At 45.1% G+C, this 20,000-nt stretch overlaps 1 protein-coding gene across 1 annotated transcript in view; it reads right to left on the bottom strand.

The window, feature by feature from the left end:
• ap4b1 (adaptor related protein complex 4 subunit beta 1) overlaps positions 1–20,000 on the bottom strand; it is a 32,925-nt gene that overhangs the window by 10,321 nt on the left and 2,604 nt on the right. The window contains exons 4-9 of the mRNA XM_042299965.1: positions 19,724–19,854; positions 19,075–19,222; positions 12,016–12,301; positions 1,940–2,038; positions 1,231–1,342; positions 1,068–1,151 (exon numbers count right to left, since the gene is read on the bottom strand). Coding sequence (XP_042155899.1) covers positions 1,068–1,151; positions 1,231–1,342; positions 1,940–2,038; positions 12,016–12,301; positions 19,075–19,222; positions 19,724–19,854 — 860 coding nt within the window. The remainder of the gene's footprint in view (positions 1–1,067; positions 1,152–1,230; positions 1,343–1,939; positions 2,039–12,015; positions 12,302–19,074; positions 19,223–19,723; positions 19,855–20,000) is intronic.

The following is a 20,000-nucleotide window of genomic DNA, read 5'->3' as shown; positions in this document are numbered from 1 at the left end:
TAGTGTGTGAGTGTGTGTTTGTATAGTGTGTGAGTGTGTGTTTGTATAGTGTGTGTGTGTGTGTTTGTATAGTGTGTGTGTGTGAGTGTGTGTGTTTGTATAGTGTGTGAGTGTGTGTTTATATAGTGTGTGAGTGTGTGTTTGTATAGTGTGTGTGTGAGTGTGTGTGTTTGTATAGTGTGTGTGTGTGTGAGTGTTTGTATAGTGTGTGTTTGTGTGAGTGTGTGTTTGTATAGTGTGTGAGTGTGTGAGTGTGTGAGTGTGTGTTTGTATAGTGTGTGTGTGTGTGTGTGTTTGTATAGTGTGTGTTTGTATAGTGTGTGTTTGTTTGTATAGTGTGTGAGTGTGTGTTTGTATAGTGTGTGTGTGTGTGAGTGTGTGTTTGTATAGTGTGTGAGTGTGTGTTTGTATAGTGTGTGTGTGTGTGAGTGTGTGTTTGTATAGTGTGTGAGTGTGTGTTTGTATAGTGTGTGTGTGTGTGAGTGTGTGTTTGTATAGTGTGTGTGTGTGTGTTTGTATAGTGTGTGTGTGTGTGTTTGTATAGTGTGTGTGTGTGTGTTTGTATAGTGTGTGTGTGTGTGAGTGTGTGTTTGTATAGTGTGTGAGTGTGTGTTTGTATAGTGTGTGTTTGTATAGTGTGTGAGTGTGTGTTTGTATAGTGTGTGTGTGTGTGTGTGAGTGTGTGTGTGTGTGTATAGTGTGTGTGTGTGTGAGTGTGTGTTTGTATAGTGTGTGTGTGTGTGTGTGTGTGTGTGTGTGTGTGTGTGTGAGTGTGTGTTTGTATAGTGTGTGTGTGTGTGTGTGTGAGTGTGTGTTTGTATAGTGTGTGTGTGTGTGTTTGTATAGTGTGTGTGTGTGTGTTTGTATAGTGTGTGTGTGTGTGTTTGTATAGTGTGTGTGTGTGTGAGTGTGTGTTTGTATAGTGTGTGAGTGTGTGTTTGTATAGTGTGTGTTTGTATAGTGTGTGAGTGTGTGTTTGTAGTGTGTGTGTGTGTGTGTGTGTGTGTGTATAGTGTGTGTGTGTGTGTGTGTGTGTTTGTATAGTGTGTGTGTGTGTGAGTGTGTACCAGAGGTGATGTGTTCTTGCTTCAGTCCCAGTAGTCCCGTGAGGATGGCCAGACACCTGTCAGTGTAGCTCCTCCCTATACTACCTGCAGAGAGACAGCCATTACAATGAGCCCGTCCTCCCCAATTAAGGTGCCACCATCCTCCTGTGGTCTGCGTGTGTACCTATAGCATTGATAGCAGTCTGTGAGGTCTCAGTGTTGACGTCAGTACAGTATCCTCTCAGCTCGTCCAGAACCATCGCCACGTTGTCGTCATTCACCAACTCAACCAGCACCTGACAATCAATCAATCAATTAATCCCCATAGACAGTTACCTCATCATTCACCAACTCAACCAGCACCTAAATAGCTACATTTACATTCATCAGCTGCTCTTATCCAGATCCAATCAGTACATTCAACTGTTTAGAAAAACAGCCAAATAATCAATTAATCAATTATTCACTCCCTTATTGATTAGTCAATTAATCAATTATTCACTCCCTTACCTTATTGTTATTGATTAGTCAATTAAACTGTTTGATGTAAGGTGGTTCAGCATAGCACAACCTGCATCTTGTTCTGTTTGATGTAAGGTGGTTCAGCAGGGCCCTACCTGCATCTTGTTCTGTTTGATGTAAGGTGGTTCAGCAGGGCCCTACCTGCATCTTGTTCTGTTTGATGTAAGGTGGTTCAGCAGGGCCCTACCTGCATCTTGTTCTGTTTGATGTAAGGTGGTTCAGCAGGGCCCTACCTGCATCTTGTTCTGTTTGATGTAAGGTGGTTCAGCAGGGCCCTACCTGCATCTTGTTCTGTTTGATGTAAGGTGGTTCAGCAGGGCCCTACCTGCATCTTGTTCTGTTTGATGTAAGGTGGTTCAGCAGGGCCCTACCTGCATCTTGTTCTGTTTGATGTAAGGTGGTTCAGCATAGCCACAGAAGAAGCGCTTGTAGTGTTCCCCCAACAGACCAGGCTCAGAACGGAGCAGCAGCTGGAACACAAACATTACACACACTGATTATAAACATTACACACACTGATTATAAACATTACACACACTGATTATAAACATTACACATACTGATTATAAACATTACGCAAAACTAATCGCAAATGATCAGTGCCTGACCTCACTAACTTGTGGCTGAATGGAAGCAAGTCCCTACAGCAATGTTCCAACATCTAGTGGAAAGCCTTCCCAGAAGAGTGGAGGCTGTTATAGCAGCAATGTTCCAACATCTAGTGGAAAGCCTTCCCAGAAGAGTGGAGGCTGTTATAGCAGCAATGTTCCAACATCTAGTGGAAAGCCTTCCCAGAAGAGTGGAGGCTGTTATAGCAGCAAAGGGGGGACCAACTCCATATTAAAGCCTTCCCAGAAGAGTGGAGGCTGTTACAGCAGCAAAGGGGGGCCAACTCCATATTGCCTTCCCAGAAGAGTGGAGGCTGTTACAGCAGCAAAGGGGGACCAACTCCATATTAATGCCTTCCCAGAAGAGTGGAGGCTGTTATAGCAGCAAAGGGGGACCAACCAATTGCCTTCCCAGAAGAGTGGAGGCTGTTACAGCAGCAAAGGGGGACCAACTCCATATTAATGCCTTCCCAGAAGAGTGGAGGCTGTTATAGCAGCAAAGGGGGGGACCAACTCCATATTAATGCCTTCCCAGAAGAGTGGAGGCTGTTATAGCAGCAAAGGGGGGACCAACTCCATATTAATGCCCATGATTTTGTTATGAGATGTACCATGAGCAGGTGTCCACATCCTGTTGGTCATGTAGTGGATCTGTTTGTACATTTTACATGTTGCCTTTATATTTTAGATAGAGATATATATATATATATATATATAGAAATCTGTGTATGTTAGAATGGAGGTTTAAAAACAACAGCTGCATATTAGCCAACACATATGACATATCTCGAAGTACAATCTTCTCTAAATACAGTTATACAATGTGCTCTGCAATAAGAAAACCAGAGTTTGATTTCTAAACCAGAAGAGGATTCTAGAAATTGTAGGATTCTAGAAGAAAGAAAACCCCACTAACCTTCTAAAGGTTGACAGTGCCAAAATCTTGTGTGAGACATGTTTCATGATGTTTTATCAGGTTTCATGCATATACATTAGAAACAAAGCACACCACCACAAATGGTGTTTTACCATTTATTGAGTACAGAGACAAATAGCAAAGGTATTTGAAGTACCTACAAACCAATGTACAATGCATTCAGAAAGTATTCAGACCCCTTCCCTTTCTCAACATTTTGTTTGTGTTACAGCCTTATTCTAAAATGGATTTAATTAATTGTTTTCCTCATCAATCTACATACAATACCCCATAATGACAAAGCGAAAACAGGTTTTTAGAAATGTTCTGAAATGTATACATTTAAAAAAACTGAAGATTCAATGGTCTGAAGAAATACATTTTTAACTCTTTGGCCTTAATGCCAAGTATCACATCTGTAGGAAACCTGGCACCATGATGGTGAAGCATGGTGGTGGCAGCGTCATGCTGTGGGGAGGTTTTTTAGCTGCAGGGACTGGAAGACTAGTCAGGATCAAGGGAAAGATGAATGGAGCAAAGTACATCCTTGATGAAAAACTGCTTCATATCGCTCAGGACCTCAGACTGGGGCGAAGGTTCACGTTCCAACAAGACAATGACCCTAAGCACACAGCCAAGACAACGCAGGAGTGGCTTCGGGACAAGTCTCTGAATGTCCTTGAGTGGCCCAGCCAGAGACTTGAACGTGAAAGAACATCTCTGGAGAGACCTGAAAATAGCTGTGCAGCAGCGCCCCCATCCAACCTGACAGAGCTTGAGAGACAGGCCCAGACACACACTGACCTGGCCCAGAAGGAGAAGACCAACTGATGAGCAGGGGTGGGTGGGAGAGCAGCAGAGGGGGGGGGCTATTAAAAAAAAAAAAATATCAAAGTAGCTAGACGGAGGAAGGTTGATACTTTTAACTCTGATTAATAATAGTAGTGTTTGTGAACTGACCAAACAAAATAATGTTGATAGATACGCTGTATCATGTATGTGTGGTTTGTATTGAATATTTTTCATAATTTGGTGGCATTATGCAATGTGAATTTTCCCTTTTTCTAAACTGATTAAACACATGACGACGTGGTGCTTGACTCTTATCTGTTGTGTACAATGCATTCAGAAAGTATTCAGACCCCTTCCCTTTCTCAACATTTTGTTTGTGTTACAGCCTTATTCTAAAATGGATTTAATTAATTGTTTTCCTCATCAATCTACATACAATACCCCATAATGACAAAGCGAAAACAGGTTTTTAGAAACATTTGCAAATGTATAAAAAATAAAAACAGAAAAACATTATTTACAGAAGTATTCAGACCCTTTGCTATGAGACAAAAAATTCAGCTCAGTTGCATCCTGTTTGCATTGATCATCCTTGAGATGCTTCCACAACTTGATTGGAGTCCACCTGTGGTAAATTCAATTGATTAGACAAGATTTGGAAAGGCACACGCCTGTTTATATAAGATCCCACAGTTGTCAGTGCCTGTCAGAGCAAAAACCAAGCCATGAGGTCGAAGGAATTGTCCGTAGAGCTCAGAGACAGGATTGTGTTGAGGCACAGATCTGGGGAAGGGTACCAAAACATTTCTGCAGCATTGAAGGTCCCGAAGAGAACAGTGTCCTCCATCATTCATAAATGAAAGAAGTTTGGAACCACCAAGACTCTTCCTAGAGCTGGCCGCTCGGCCAAACTGAGCAATCGGGGGAGAAGGGCCTTGGTCAGGGAGGTGACCAAGAACCTGATGGTCACTCTGACAGAGCTCCAGAGGTCCTCTGTGGAGATGGGAGAACCTTCCAGAAGGACAACCATCTCTGCAGCACTCCACCAATCAGGCCTTTATGGTAGAATGGCCAGACGTAAGCCACTCCTTAGTAAAAGGCACATAACAACCCACTTGCAATTTGTCAAAAGACACCTAAAGACTCAAGACCATGAGAAAGAAGATTCCCTGTTCTGATGAAACCAAGATTGAACTCTTTGGCCTGAAAGCCAAGCGTCACGTCTGGAGGAAACCTGGCACCAACCCAAGGTGGTGGCAGACTCATGCTGTGGGGATGTTTTTCAGTGGCAGAGACTAGGAGATTAGTCAGGATCAAGGGAAAGATAAACGGAGCAAAGTACAGAGAGATTCTTGATGAAAATCTGCTCCAGAGTTCTCAGGACCTCAGACTGGGGGCGAAGGTTCACCTTCCAACAGGACAACGACCCTAAGCACACATCCAAGACAATGCAGGTGTGGCATTCAGTCTTCGAATGTCCTTGAGTGGCCCAGCCAGAGTCCGGACTTGAACCTGATCAAACATCTTAAAAATAGCTGTGCAGCGATGCTCCCCATCCAACCTGACAGAGCTTGAGAGGATCTGCAGAGAAGAATGGGAGAACCTCCCCAAATACAGGTGTGCCAAGCTTGTAGCATCAAACCCAAGAAGACTGGAGTCTGTAATCACTGAGGGGCTTCAACAAAGTACTGAGTAAAGGGTCTGAATACTTATGTACATTTGTTTTTTCAATTTTTATCTTCAAAACATTTGCAAAAATGTGTCATTATGGGTTATTGTGATGTCATTATGGGTTATTGTGATGTCATTATGGGTTATTGTGATGTCATTATGGGTTATTGTGATGTAATTATGGGGTATTGTGATGTCGTTATGGGGTATTGGGATGTCGTTATGGGGTATTGTGATGTCGTTATGGGGTATTGTGATGTCGTTATGGGGTATTGTGATGTCATAATGGGGTATAGTGTGTAGATTGATGAGGGGAAAAAAGTCCTGAAACGAGTGCTTAACCATCTATGCCAAAGGCCTGGGCTTCTGATGGAAACTACAGAACGGTCATCAACACATGCTTCTCTCTAGGAACATGTGTGTACCCAGGCCCCACAGCCATATGGAAAGGATTCCACCCTGGTCACCAATTCAGCTCACCGATGTAGAGAGAGACAAGGGCCTTAGCAGAATGTGTGGTCCAGAGATAGGAACTCTTATCTATGGCTCCTGATGGGGACAACAGAGTTCCCACCGATTTAGAGAGAGACAAGGGCCTTAGCAGAATGTGTGGTCCAGAGATAGGAACTCTTATCTATGGCTCCTGATGGGGACAACAGAGTTCCCACCGATTTAGAGAGAGACAAGGGCCTTAGCAGAATGTGTGGTCCAGAGATAGGAACTCTTATCTATGGCTCCTGATGGGGACAACAGAGTTCCCACAGGGCCTTAGCAGAATGTGTGGTCCAGAGATAGGAACTCTTATCTATGGCTCCTGATGGGGACAACAGAGTTCCCACCGATTTAGAGAGAGACAAGGGCCTTAGCAGAATGTGTGGTCCAGAGATAGGAACTCTTATCTATGGCTCCTGATGGGGACAACAGAGTTCCCACCGATGTAGAGAGAGACAAGGGCCTTAGCAGAATGTGTGGTCCAGAGATAGGAACTCTTATCTATGGCTCCTGATGGGGACAACAGAGTTCCCACCACTGCAACAAGTCTTCAAGATGCTCTAACAAGCATGTGTGCATCTGCAGACGGTGTTCTTCGACTGTAAAACCCACCAGACTGTAGAAACAGCGCAGCAGCACGGTAGTTAAGAATATTGGCCCAGTAAACGAAAGGTGGTTCAAATCCCTGAGGTGACTAGGTGAAAACCCCTAATTGCTCCAGCAAGTCGCTGTGGATAAGAGCTGCTAAGTGACTAAAATGAAAATGTAAATTTAGACTGTATAAGACAAACCCCACAAAAGACAAAACAGGCAAATGCATATGTGGTCTCAATGTCTAAGTAGTGACGGCAGGGCTAGTTCACATGGCAGTAGGATGGTTGTCCTCACAGCGGGTGAATCAGCCTATGATTGGTGAATAGCACTTGGTTGATCTCTGGGAGCAGGACACAGGAGAGCTGAATAGATCATGTGAGACAAAAGTAAGAGACAAGAATTAAATAAATCACAGCAAAGGAATGTAGTTTATGAACATCCTGACAGTCTGAGGCAGGGTGCTCTGCCTTCACCCTAATCCATCTACAGACAGGGATACTGTGGCATTCTATAGACAGGGATACTGTGGCATTCCTATAGACAGGGATACTGTGGCATTCCTATAGACAGTGATACTGTGGCATTTCTATAGACAGGGATACTGTGGCATTTCTATAGACAGGGATACTGTGGCATTTCTATAGACAGGGATACTGTGGCATTCTATAGACAGTGATACTGTGGCATTTCTATAGACAGTGATACTGTGGCATTCCTATAGACAGTGATACTGTGGCATTTCTATAGACAGTGATACTGTGGCATTTCTATAGACAGGGATACTGTGGCATTCTATAGACAGTGATACTGTGGCATTTCTATAGACAGGGATACTGTGGCATTCCTATAGACAGTGATACTGTGGCATTTCTATAGACAGGGATACTGTGGCATTTCTACAGACAGGGATACTGTGGCATTCCTATAGACAGGGATACTGTGGCATTCCTATAGACAGTGATACTGTGGCATTTCTATAGACAGGGATACTGTGGCATTTCTATAGACAGGGATACTGTGGCATTCCTACAGACAGGGATACTGTGGCATTCCTATAGACAGGGATAATGTGGCATTCTACAGACAGGGATACTGTGGCATTTCTATAGACAGGGATACTGTGGCATTCCTATAGACAGGGATAATGTGGCATTCCTATAGACAGGGATAATGTGGCATTCCTACAGACAGGGATAATATGGCATTCCTACAGACAGGGATAATGTGGCATTCCTATAGACAGGGATAATGTGGCATTCCTACAGACAGGGATAATATGGCATTCCTATAGACAGTGATACTGTGGCATTCCTATAGACAGGGATACTGTGGCATTCCTATAGACAGGGATACTGTGGCATTCCTATAGACAGGGATACTGTGGCATTCCTATAGACAGGGATACTGTGGCATTTCTATAGACAGGGATACTGTGGCATTCCTATAGACAGGGATAATGTGGCATTCCTATAGACAGGGATACTGTGGCATTCCTATAGACAGGGATAATGTGGCATTCCTATAGACAGGGATACTGTGGCATTCCTATAGACAGGGATACTGTGGCATTCCTATAGACAGGGATAATGTGGCATGTCCTGTTAGTCAGTATGAATGATATTAGTGGGTCCTGCCTTGATGACTGTATCAGATTCACACTACTTGTCCTGTAGACTTTTATAGTCTTCAATTATTACTGGGAATAAACTGATAGCAAAAACGCTCATTGTCAAGGAATGACATACTAGCTAGTGATGAAGCTATCTGCTCCTGCTAGCTAGCAACAGATTGACTTGTAACTAGCTTCCTACCTAGCTACAATACTAAGGTTGCTGGGAGTCATTTTATAGCATTGATGGATTCACATTTCTATAACTAAATAGTTAGGTTACAAATATATTAAAAATACTTTACCTGATAGCAGTTTGTCGGACGGAGATCTCTCTCCTTAGGTACAGATAATGTGATAATGTGATTGGCAGAAAACCAGTTTTGATTGGTTTACAGTTTGCTTGTCCAGCTAGCAAACATATAACTATTTTGAAAGAATGTGCAAGAATTGACTTTACCCATAATCGGGAATGTGTTCAGAATATATATATATATATATGAACAGTTGAAATCGGAAGTTTACATATACCTTAGCCAAATACATTTAAACTCAGTTTTTCACAATTCCTGACATTTAATCCGAGTAAAAATTCCTTGTCTTAGGTCAGTTAGGATCACCACTTTATTTTAAGAATGAGAAATGTCAGAATAATACTAGAGAGAATTATTTATTTCAGCTTTTATTTCTTTCATCACATTCCCAGTGGGTCAGAAGTTTACATACACTCAATTAGTATTTGGTAGCATTGCCTTTAAATTGTTTAACTTGGGTCAAACGTTTCAGGTAGCCTTCCACAAGCTTCCCACAATAAGTTGGGTGAATTTTGTCCCATTCCTCCTGACAGAGGTGGTGTAACCGAGTCAGGTTTGTAGGCCTCCTTGCTAGCCCACGCTTTTTCATTTCTGCCCACAAATGTTCTATAGGATTGAGGTCAGGGCTTTGTGATGGCCGCTCCAATACCTTGACTTTGTTGTCCTTAGGCCATTTTGCCACAACTTTGGAAGGATGCTTGGGTTCATTGTCCATTTGGAAAACCCATTTGCAACAAAGCTTTAACTACCTGACTGATGTCTTGAGATGTTGCTTCAATACAGTGGGGCAAAAAAGTATTTAGTCAGCCACCAATTGTGCAAGTTCTCCCACTTAAAAAGATGAGGCCTGTAATTTTCATCACAGGTACACTTCAACTATGACAGACAAAATGAGAAAAAAAAATCCAGAAAATCACACTGTAGGATTCTTAATGAATTTATTTGCAAATTATGGTGGAAAATAAGTATTTGGTCAATAACAAAAGTTTATCTCAATACTTTGTTATATACCCTTTGTTGGCAATGAGAGGTCAAAGGTTTTCTGTAAGTCTTCACAAGGTTTTCACACACTGTTGCTGGTATTTTGGCCCATTCCTCCATGCAGATCTCCTCTAGAGCAGTGATGTTTTGGGGCTGTTGCTGGGCAACACGGACTTTCAACTCCCTCCAAAGATTTTCTATGGGGTTGAGATCTGGAGACTGGCTAGGCCACTCCAGGACCTTGAAATGCTTCTTATGAAGCCACTCCTTCATTGCCTGGGCGATGTGTTTGGGATCATTGTCATGCTGAAAAACCCAGCAACGTTTCATCTTCAATGCCCTTGCTGATGGACGGAGGTTTTCACTCAAAATCTCACGATACATGGCCCCATTCATTCTTTCCTTTACACGGATCAGTCGTCCTGGTCCCTTTGCAGAAAAACAGCTCCAAAGCATGATGTTTCCACCCCCATGCTTCACAGTAGGTATGGTGTTCTTTGGATGCAACTCAGCATTCTTTGTCCTCCAAACACCAGGAGTTGAGTTTTTACCAAAAAGTTTTTGGTTTTTGGTTATTTTGGTTTTGGTCCCAGCTCTCTGCAGGTCATTCACTAGGTCCCTTCAAACCAAGCTGCTTACCTATTGCAGATTCAGTCTTCCCAGCCTGGTGCAGGTCTACAATTTTGTTTCTGGTGTCCTTTGACAGCTCTTTGGTCTTGGCCATAGTGGACTTTGGAGTGTGACTGAGGTTGTGGACAGGTGTCTTTTATACTGATAACAAGTTCAAACAGGTGCCATTAATACAGGTAACGAGTGGAGGACAGAGGAGCCTCTTAAAGAAGAAGTTACAGGTCTGTGAGAGCCAGAAATCTTGCTTGTTTGTAGGTGACCAAATACTTATTTTTCACCATAATTTGCAAATAAATTCATTAAAAATCCTACAATGTGATTTTCTGGATTTTTTTTTCTCATTTTGTCTGTCATAGTTGAAGTGTACCTATGATGAAAATTACAGGCCTCTCTCATCTGTAACTACTGACCCTGTATATAGTTATCATTGTCCATTTGGAAGACCCATTTACAACCAAGCTTTAACTTCCTGACTGATGTCCTGAGATGTTGCTTCAAAATCTCCACATCATTTTCCTCCCTCATGATGCCATCTATTTTGTGAAGTGCACCAGTCCCTCCTGCAGCAAAGCACCCCCACAACATGATGCTGCCACCCCCGTGCTTCACGGTTGGGATGGTGTTCTTCAGCTTGCAAGCCTCCCCCTTTCTCCTCCAAACATTACGATGGTCATTAGGGCCAAACAGTTCTATTTTTATTTCATCAGACCAGAGGACATTTCTCCAAAAAGTACAATCTTTGTCCCCTTGTGCAAAACGTAGTCTGGCTTTTTTATGATAGTTTTGGAGCAGTGGCTTCTTCCTTGATGAGCGGCCTTTCAGGTTATGTCGATATAGGACTAGTTTTAATCTGGATATAGATACTTTTGTACCTGTTTCCAACAGCATCTTCACAAGGACCTTTGCTGTTGTTCTGGGATTGATTTGCACTTTTCGCACCACAGTACGTTCATCTCTAGGAGACAGAACGCGTCTCCTTCCTGAGCGGTATGACGGCTGCATGGTCCCATGGTGTTTACTTGCGTACTATTGTTTGTACAGATGAACGTGGTACCTTCAGGCGTTTGGAAATTACTCCCAAGGATGAACCAGACTTGTGGAGGTCTACAATGTTTTTTCTGAGGTCTTGGCTGATTTCTTTACATTTTCCCATGATGTCAAGCCAAGAAGCACTGAGTTTGAAGGTAGGCCTTGAAATACATCCACAGGTACACTTCCAATTGAGTCAAATGATGTCATTAGCCTATCAGAAGCTTCTAAAGCCATGACATCATTGTCTGGAATTTTCCAAGCTGTTTAAAGGCACAGTCAACTTAGTGTCTGTAAACTTCTGACCCACTGGAATTGTGGCACAGTGAATTATAAGTGAAATAATCTGCTTGCAAAGAATTTTTAGGAAAATGACTTGTGTCATACACAAAGTAGATGTCCTAACTGACTTGACAAAACTATAGTTTGTTAACAAGATATTTGTGGAGTGGTTGAAAACGAGTTTTAATGACTCCAACCTAAGTGTATGTAAACTTCCGACTTCAAATGTACACACACTACTGTTCAAAAGTTTGGGGTCAGAAATACAGCGTAGACATTGTTCATGTTGTAAATGACTATTGTAGCTGGAAACGGCAGATTTTTAATGGAATATCTACATAGGCGTACAGAAGCCCATTATCAGCAACCATCACTCCTGTGTTCCAATGGCACGTTGTGTTAGCTAATCCAAGTTTATCATTTTAAAAGACTAATTGATCATTAGAAAACCATTTTGCAATTATGTTAAAACAGCTGAAAGATAGCTTGCTACGGCCCACCACCTAATAGAATATGACAGAAAACACACCTGGATGTGACATAGCGCTGCATAGCGTAGTTCCCGGGAGGTGCTGCCGGCGGCAGCCAGGAGGGGGCCCCGTGCTCTCTCAAGTGCCGACATACACACGGCAGGCAGCGTGGAACACAGGGACAGGAAGAGGCGGAGCGTGGCGGCCATGACGGGGGCGTGGTGCGAGAGAAGGGCGGGGTCTAACAGAGATAGTATGTCGAACAACTCGTCTTCGCCGCGAGGCCGATACCGCTGGAGCACCGCTAGCACCTCAGACTGGCCCCACACATCACATAGCTTCAGTCTGGAGCACACAGAGAGACACAGAGACAGAGAGAGACAGAGACAGAGAGAGACAGAGAGAGACAGAGAGAGAGAGAGACAAGAAAAAGGGCAACCAGTGAAGAACAAACACCATTGTAAATACAACCCATATTTATTTATTTTCATATCTTTTGGAACTTTTGTGAGTAATGTTTACTGTTAATTTTATATTCTTTATTTAACTTTTTTTTACCATGCATTTCACTTGCTTTGGGAATGTAAACATATGTTTCCCATATAAAGCCCTTAGTTTGAAAAAACTGGAATTGAGATAGAGACACAGAGAGACACAGACAGAGAAACACAGACAGACAGAGAAAGAGAGAGACAGAGAGAGAGACTTCAAAGTAGCCACCCTACAACATCCCGGGAAAATCTAAGGTCTGAGGTCATCTGCCTCTGGCCGAAAGAGTAGGATCCCAGAATTCATCAAATAAATTAGAAATACAGACATTGTCATCCTCCAAGAAACCTGGTATAGAGGAGACGGACCTCCCACTGGTTGCCCTCTAGGTTACAGAGAGCTGGTAGTCCCATCCACCACACTACCAGGTGTGGAACAGGGAAGGGACTGAGGGGGTATGCTAATTTGGTATAGAGCAGACCTTAATCACTATTAAATTAATCAAAAGAGGAACATTTTACATTTGGCTAGAAATTCAAAAGGAAATGATCTTAACAGCGAAAAATGTCCTCCTCTGTGCTACCTATATCCCCCCACTAGGATCCCTGTACAACAGAGACAAATGTCCTCCTGTGTGCTACCTATATCCCCCCACTAGGATCCCTGTACAACAGAGACAAATGTCCTCCTGTGTGCTACCTATATCCCCCCACTAGAACCCCTGTACAACAGAGACAAATGTCCTCCTGTGTGCTACCTATATCCCCCCACTAGAACCCCTGTACAACAGAGACAAATGTCCTCCTGTGTGCTACCTATATCCCCCCACTAGGATCCCTGTACAAGAGAGACAAATGTCCTCCTGTGTGCTACCTATATCCCCCCACTAGAATCCCTGTACTTTAAACAAGACAGCTTCTCCATCCTGGAGGGGGAAATCAATCATTTCCAGGCCCAGGGACATGTACTGGTCTGTGGAGACCTAAATGCCAGAACTAGACAAGAACCTGACACCCTAAGCACACAGGGGGACAAACACCTGCAGTGGTTCACCTCGGGACTTACACCTCGGGACTTAGAGGCACCCAGCATCATGGCTCCAGACCACCACCAGGGGGAGTTAGAGGTACCCAGCGTCACGACTCCAGACCACCACCAGGGGAGTTAGAGGTACCCAGCATCACGGCCTCATTGCTCCAGACCACCACCAGGGGAGTTAGAGGTACCCAGCATCACGGCTCCAGACCACCACCAGGGGAGTTAGAGGTACTCAGCATCACGGCCTCATTGCTCCAGACCACCACCAGGGGAGTTAAAGGTACCCAGCGTCACGGCTCCAGACCACCACCAGGGGGAGTTAGAGGTACCCAGCATCACGGCCTCATTGCTCCAGACCACCACCAGGGGGAGTTAAAGGTACCCAGCGTCACGGCTCCAGACCACCACCAGGGGGAGTTAGTGGTACCCAGTGTCACGGCTCCAGACCACCACCAGGGGGAGTTAGAGGTACCCAGTGTCACGGCTCCAGACCACCACCAGGGGAGTTAGAGGTACCCAGTGTCACGGCTCCAGACCACCACCAGGGGAGTTGGAGGATTCCCAGCATCACGGCTCCTGACCGCCACCGGGGAGTTAGAGGTACCCAGCGTCAAGGCCTCATTGCTCCAGACCACCACCAGGGGAGTTAGAGGTACCCAGCGTCACGGCTCCAGACCACCACAAGGGGAGTTAGAGGTACCCAGCGTCACGGCTCCAGACCACCACCAGGGGAGTTAGAGGTACCCAGCGTCACGGCTCCAGACCACCACCAGGGGAGTTAGAGGTACCCAGCATCACGGCCTCATTGCTCCAGACCACCACCAGGGGAGTTAAAGGTACCCAGCGTCACGGCTCCAGACCACCACCAGGGGAGTTAGTGGTACCCAGTGTCACGGCTCCAGACCACCACCAGGGGGAGTTAGAGGTACCCAGTGTCACGGCTCCAGACCACCACCAGGGGAGTTGGAGGATTCCCAGCATCACGGCTCCTGACCACCACCAGGGGAGTTAGAGGTACCCAGCGTCACGGCCTCATTGCTCCAGACCACCACCAGGGGAGTTAGAGGTACCCAGCGTCACGACTCCAGACCACCACCAGGGGAGTTAGAGGTACCCAGCGTCACGACTCCAGACCACCACCAGGGGAGTTGGAGGATTCCCAGCATCACGGCTCCAGACCACCACCAGGGGGAGTTAGAGGTACCCAGCATTACGGCTCCAGACCACCACCAGGGGAGTTAGAGGTACCCAGCGTCACGGCTCCAGACCACCACCAGGGGGAGTTAGAGGTACCCAGCGTCACGGCTCCAGACCACCACAAGGGGAGTTAGAGGTACCCAGCGTCACGGCTCCAGACCACCACCAGGGGAGTTAGAGGTACCCAGCATCACGGCTCCAGACCACCACCAGGGGAGTTAGAGGTACCCAGCGTCACGACTCCAGACCACCACCAGGGGAGTTAGAGGTACCCAGCGTCACGACTCCAGACCACCACCAGGGGGAGTTAGAGGTACCCAGCATTACGGCTCCAGACCACCACCAGGGGAGTTAGAGGTACCCAGCTCCAGACCACCACCAGGGGAGTTAGAGGTACCCAGCATCACGGCTCCAGACCACCACCAGGGGGAGTTAGAGGTACCCAGCTCCAGACCACCACCAGGGGGAGTTAGAGGTACCCAGCATCACGGCTCCAGACCACCACCAGGGGAGTTAGAGGTACCCAGCGTCACGGCTTCATTGCTCCAGACCACCACCAGGGGAGTTAGAGGTACCCAGCGTCACGACTCCAGACCACCACCAGGGGAGTTAGAGGTACCCAGTGTCACGACTCCAGACCACCACCAGGGGAGTTAGAGGCACCCAGCATCACGGCTCCAGACCACCACCAGGGGAGTTAGAGGTACCCAGCATCACGGCCTCATTGCTCCAGACCACCACCAGGGGGAGTTAGAGGTACCCAGCGTCACGACTCCAGACCACCACCAGGGGGAGTTAGAGGTACCCAGCTTCACGACTCCAGACCACCACCAGGGGGAGTTAGAGGTACCCAGCGTCACGGCTCCAGACCACCACCAGGGGGAGTTAGAGGTACCCAGCGTCACGGCAAACGATTGTCCATATTTTTTTGACGTAAATTAATTTACAAAAATCGCTATTTAGCAAGTTTGATTTCAGTCATATCCAATAGCAGGTGTATCAAACTCCAATATTTGAATGATGCTGTGTCTGCATGTATGTATTACAATTATACACTGTTGGAATCAGATAAACTTTGACATTGAGATTGTAAATAAATTATAGAGAAGAAGCCTTGAGTAGAAAGAGTTGGAAAATAATGGGTTGTAAAGTCAGAAGTTAATGTTAATGGATGAGAGAGGGGTTGAGGTCAGGAGGAGAGGAGAGCGATGTGTTGATACAGGGGAGACAGATGGACATCTGTGGATTAGGTGAAGGAGGGGTTGAGGTCAGTACAGAGATGTGTTGATACATGGGGGAGACAGATGGACATCTGGGTATTAGGGGAAGGAGGGGTTGAGGTCAGGAAGTGAGGGGTGAGGTCAGGAAGTGAGGGGTGAGGTCAGTTCCCCTTAAGGGAGTAATCAGGGTTAGTATCTAAATTACCTTCTTTCTCTTGGGCATAAACTAAGGATTGGAGAGAGGTAGATTCTTAAGTAGGATGTATATAACCAATGGAGAGAAATGTTTAGCTGTCTGAATACAGCTGTACAGAACCTTTGGGAAGAATTAAACTTGGTTAAAGCTTCTCTAGTGTCCGTGAGTTATTTACTCAACAACAACAGTGTTAATAATGCTCTGGGACATCAATGATTACACATTGTAACTATGCAATAGACAAGAACACATGGTTTAAGTCAAGGCTGATTTGTAATTCATATATATACAGAATAGGAAACAGTACACTACACTTCCTATGCATATCTAACTCCCTTCATCTGCAGTAATCTGAGGAGGTTCTCCCAGCCATGTGATCCAGGGAAAACAGGAAAGCTGGTTAGTCACCAGAGTGGTTGAGAACATATTACTGTTAATAATGTAATAATGTAATGAAACCAGCCTCAACATTGTAGCCCGAAGTGCAGCAGGCTATCGCCTGTGCCCAAATGTATTCATTGGGGTTGGGGTCGATTGTGGCTAAAACCACGATGAATTGGAATCTTTAATATGGAAAAGGTTATTACTGGTTTTCACAAGCAGGCTGTGAATTCTGCCAACAGCATTTCTAGGGCTGTTAGCTGAACAATAGACTATTCAACATTTACTAAAGAATTGTCTAATAGCCGAGCTAGGTGTGAACCCCCCCCCCTTCCTCAACTTGAGGTAGGTGTGAACCCCCCAACTTGAGCTAGGTGTGAAACCCCCCCCGCCCTCACTGCATCTCAGTACAAGAGGCATTACTACAGTCCCTGGTTCGAATACAGGCTGTATCACATCCGGCTGTGATAGGGATAGCCATAGGGCGGCGCACAATTGGCCCAGTGTTATTCCGGGTTTGGCCGGGGTAGGCCGTGTTTGTACCGTTGAGAATGACACAATTATTAATTTCCACAAAGTCTGCTGCCTCAGTGTCTTTAGATATTTTTGTCAGATGTTCCTATGGAATACTGAAGTATAATTACAAGCATTTCATAAGTGTCCAAGGCTTTTATTGACAATTACATGAAGTTGATGCAAAGAGTCACTATTTGCAGTGTTGACCCTTCTTTTTCAAGACCTCTGCAATCCTCCCTGGCATGCTGTTAATTAACTTCTGGACCACATCCTGACCGATGGCAGCCCATTCTTGCATAATCAATGCTTGGAGTTTGTGGGTTTTTGTTTGTCCACCCACCTCTTGAGGATTGACCACAAATTCTCAATGGGATTAAGGTCTGGGGAGTTTCCTTGCCATGGACGCAAAATATCGATGTTTTGTTCCCCGAGCCACTTAGTTATCACTTCTGCCTTATGGCAAGGTGCTCCATCGTGCTGGAAAAGGCATTGTTGGTCACCAAACTGTTCCTGGATGGTTGGAAGAAGTTGCTCTCGGAGGATGTGTTGGTACCATTCTTTATTCATGGCTGTGTTCTTAGGCAAAATTGAACCCACTCCCTTGGCTGAGAAGCAACCCCACACATGAATGGTCTCAGGATGCTTTACTGTTGGCATGACACAGGACTGATGATAGAGCTCACCTTGTCTTCTCCGAAAAAGCTTTTTTCCAGATGCCCCAAACAATCGGAAAGGGGATTCATCAGAGAAAATGACTTTACCCCAGTCCTCAGCATTCCAATCCCTGTACCTTTTGCAGAATATCAGTCTGTCGGCACGTGTTTCCTTGCAGGTAACCATGGTTGACAGAGGAAGAACAATAATTCCAAACACCACCCTCCTTTTGAAGCTTCCAGTCTGTTATTCGAAATCAATCAGCATGACAGAGTGATCTCCACCCTTGTCCTCGTCAACACTCACACCTGTGTTAACGAGAGAATCACTGACATGTCAGCTGGTCCTTTTGTGGCAGGGCTGAAATGCAGTGGAAATGTTTTTTGGGATTCAGTTCATTTGCATGGCAAAAAGAGGGACTTTGCAATTAATTGCAATTCATCTGATCACTTCATATCATTCTGGACTACATGCAAATTGCCATCATACAAACTGAGGCAGCAGACATGGTGAAAATTAATATTTGTGTCATTCTCAAAACGTTTATCCACGACTGTATACTGAGTGTACAAAACATTAAGAACACCTACTATTTCCATGACATCAAGATGTGTGACCTGTTGCCACAAGAAAAGTGCAATCAGTGAAGAACAAACAGCATTGTAAATACCTCATAGTAATAACAAACTCATTTATGCTTATTTTCCTTTTTTGTACTTTAACTGTTTGCACATCATGACACACACACACACACACACACACACACACACACACACACACACACACACACACACACACACACACACACACACACACACACACACACACACACACAGAGAGAGTGAGAGAGAGACACGCACAGAGACACCCACACACTGAGTACGAGTCATTTTAAGAGCGAGACTACACACACACCACACACACACACACACACACACACACACACACACACACACACACACACACACACACACACACACACACACACACACACACACACACACACACACACACACACACACACACACACACACAGAGAGAGTGAGAGAGAGACACGCACAGAGACACCCACACACTGAGTACGAGTCATTTTAAGAGCGAGACTACACACACACACACACACACACACACACACACACACACACACACACACACACACACACACACACACACACACACACACACACACACACACACACACACACACACACACACACACACACACAGAGAGAGTGAGAGAGAGACACGCACAGAGACACCCACACACTGAGTACGAGTCATTTTAAGAGCGAGACTACACACACACACACACACACACACACACACACACACACACAGAGAGAGTGAGAGAGAGACACGCACAGAGACACCCACACACTGAGGACGAGTCATTTTAAGAGCGAGACTACACACACACACACACACACCTGTTGAGGAGGTGGTGAGCAATGGGTTTGTTGATAGCCACGCCCCCTTCTTCCTGTAGAATCTCCTCCAGTGCCCGGAGACAGTTCACCATGACGACCGGGTCTGGGTCCCTTAGCAACCCATACAACTCATTCACTACAGCTACATCTGGAACACAGGAGGGGCACTTACAGTGTGCCTTGGATGTGTGTGTGTGTGTGTGTGTGTGTGTGTAAGGTATGTGTGTACCTGTGTATGTCTGTGTGTATAATGTGTGTATCTACCTATCTCGGTGTTAGGTTGTAATGAGTGTATAATGTGTGTGTAATGTGTGTATCTACCCATCTCGGTGTTAGGTTGTAATGAGTGTATAATGTGTGTGTATCTACCTATCTCTGTGTTAGGTTGTAATGAGTGTATAATGTGTGTATAATGTGTGTGTATCTACCCATCTCTGTGTTAGGTTGTAATGAGTGTATAATGTGTGTGTATCTACCTATCTCGGTGTTAGGTTGTAATGAGTGTATAATGTGTGTATAATGTGTGTGTATCTACCCATCTCGGTGTTAGGTTGTAATGAGTGTATAATGTGTGTGTAATGTGTGTATCTACCCATCTCGGTGTTAGGTTGTAATGAGTGTATAATGTGTGTGTAATGTGTGTATCTACCCATCTCGGTGTTAGGTTGTAATGAGTGTATCTTGGCCCAGCCCAGTACAGCCACTCTGCGAACACACGCTGCCTTGTCCTTCAGTCCCACTGTAAGAGGCTGCTGCACATACTGTGATAGACCTGGGAGCCTGCAACACACACACATTACACACACATTACACACACATTACACACACACACATTACACACACATTACACACACATTACACACACATTACACACACATTACACACACATTACACACACACACATTACACACACATTACACACACAC

The sequence above is a fragment of the Oncorhynchus tshawytscha genome, linkage group LG16 (genome assembly GCF_018296145.1).
Source record: "Oncorhynchus tshawytscha isolate Ot180627B linkage group LG16, Otsh_v2.0, whole genome shotgun sequence".
Taxonomy (NCBI): domain Eukaryota; kingdom Metazoa; phylum Chordata; class Actinopteri; order Salmoniformes; family Salmonidae; genus Oncorhynchus; species Oncorhynchus tshawytscha.
The sequence above is the reverse complement of the archived record's forward strand: the minus strand, read 5'-3'. Positions and strand labels throughout refer to the sequence as shown.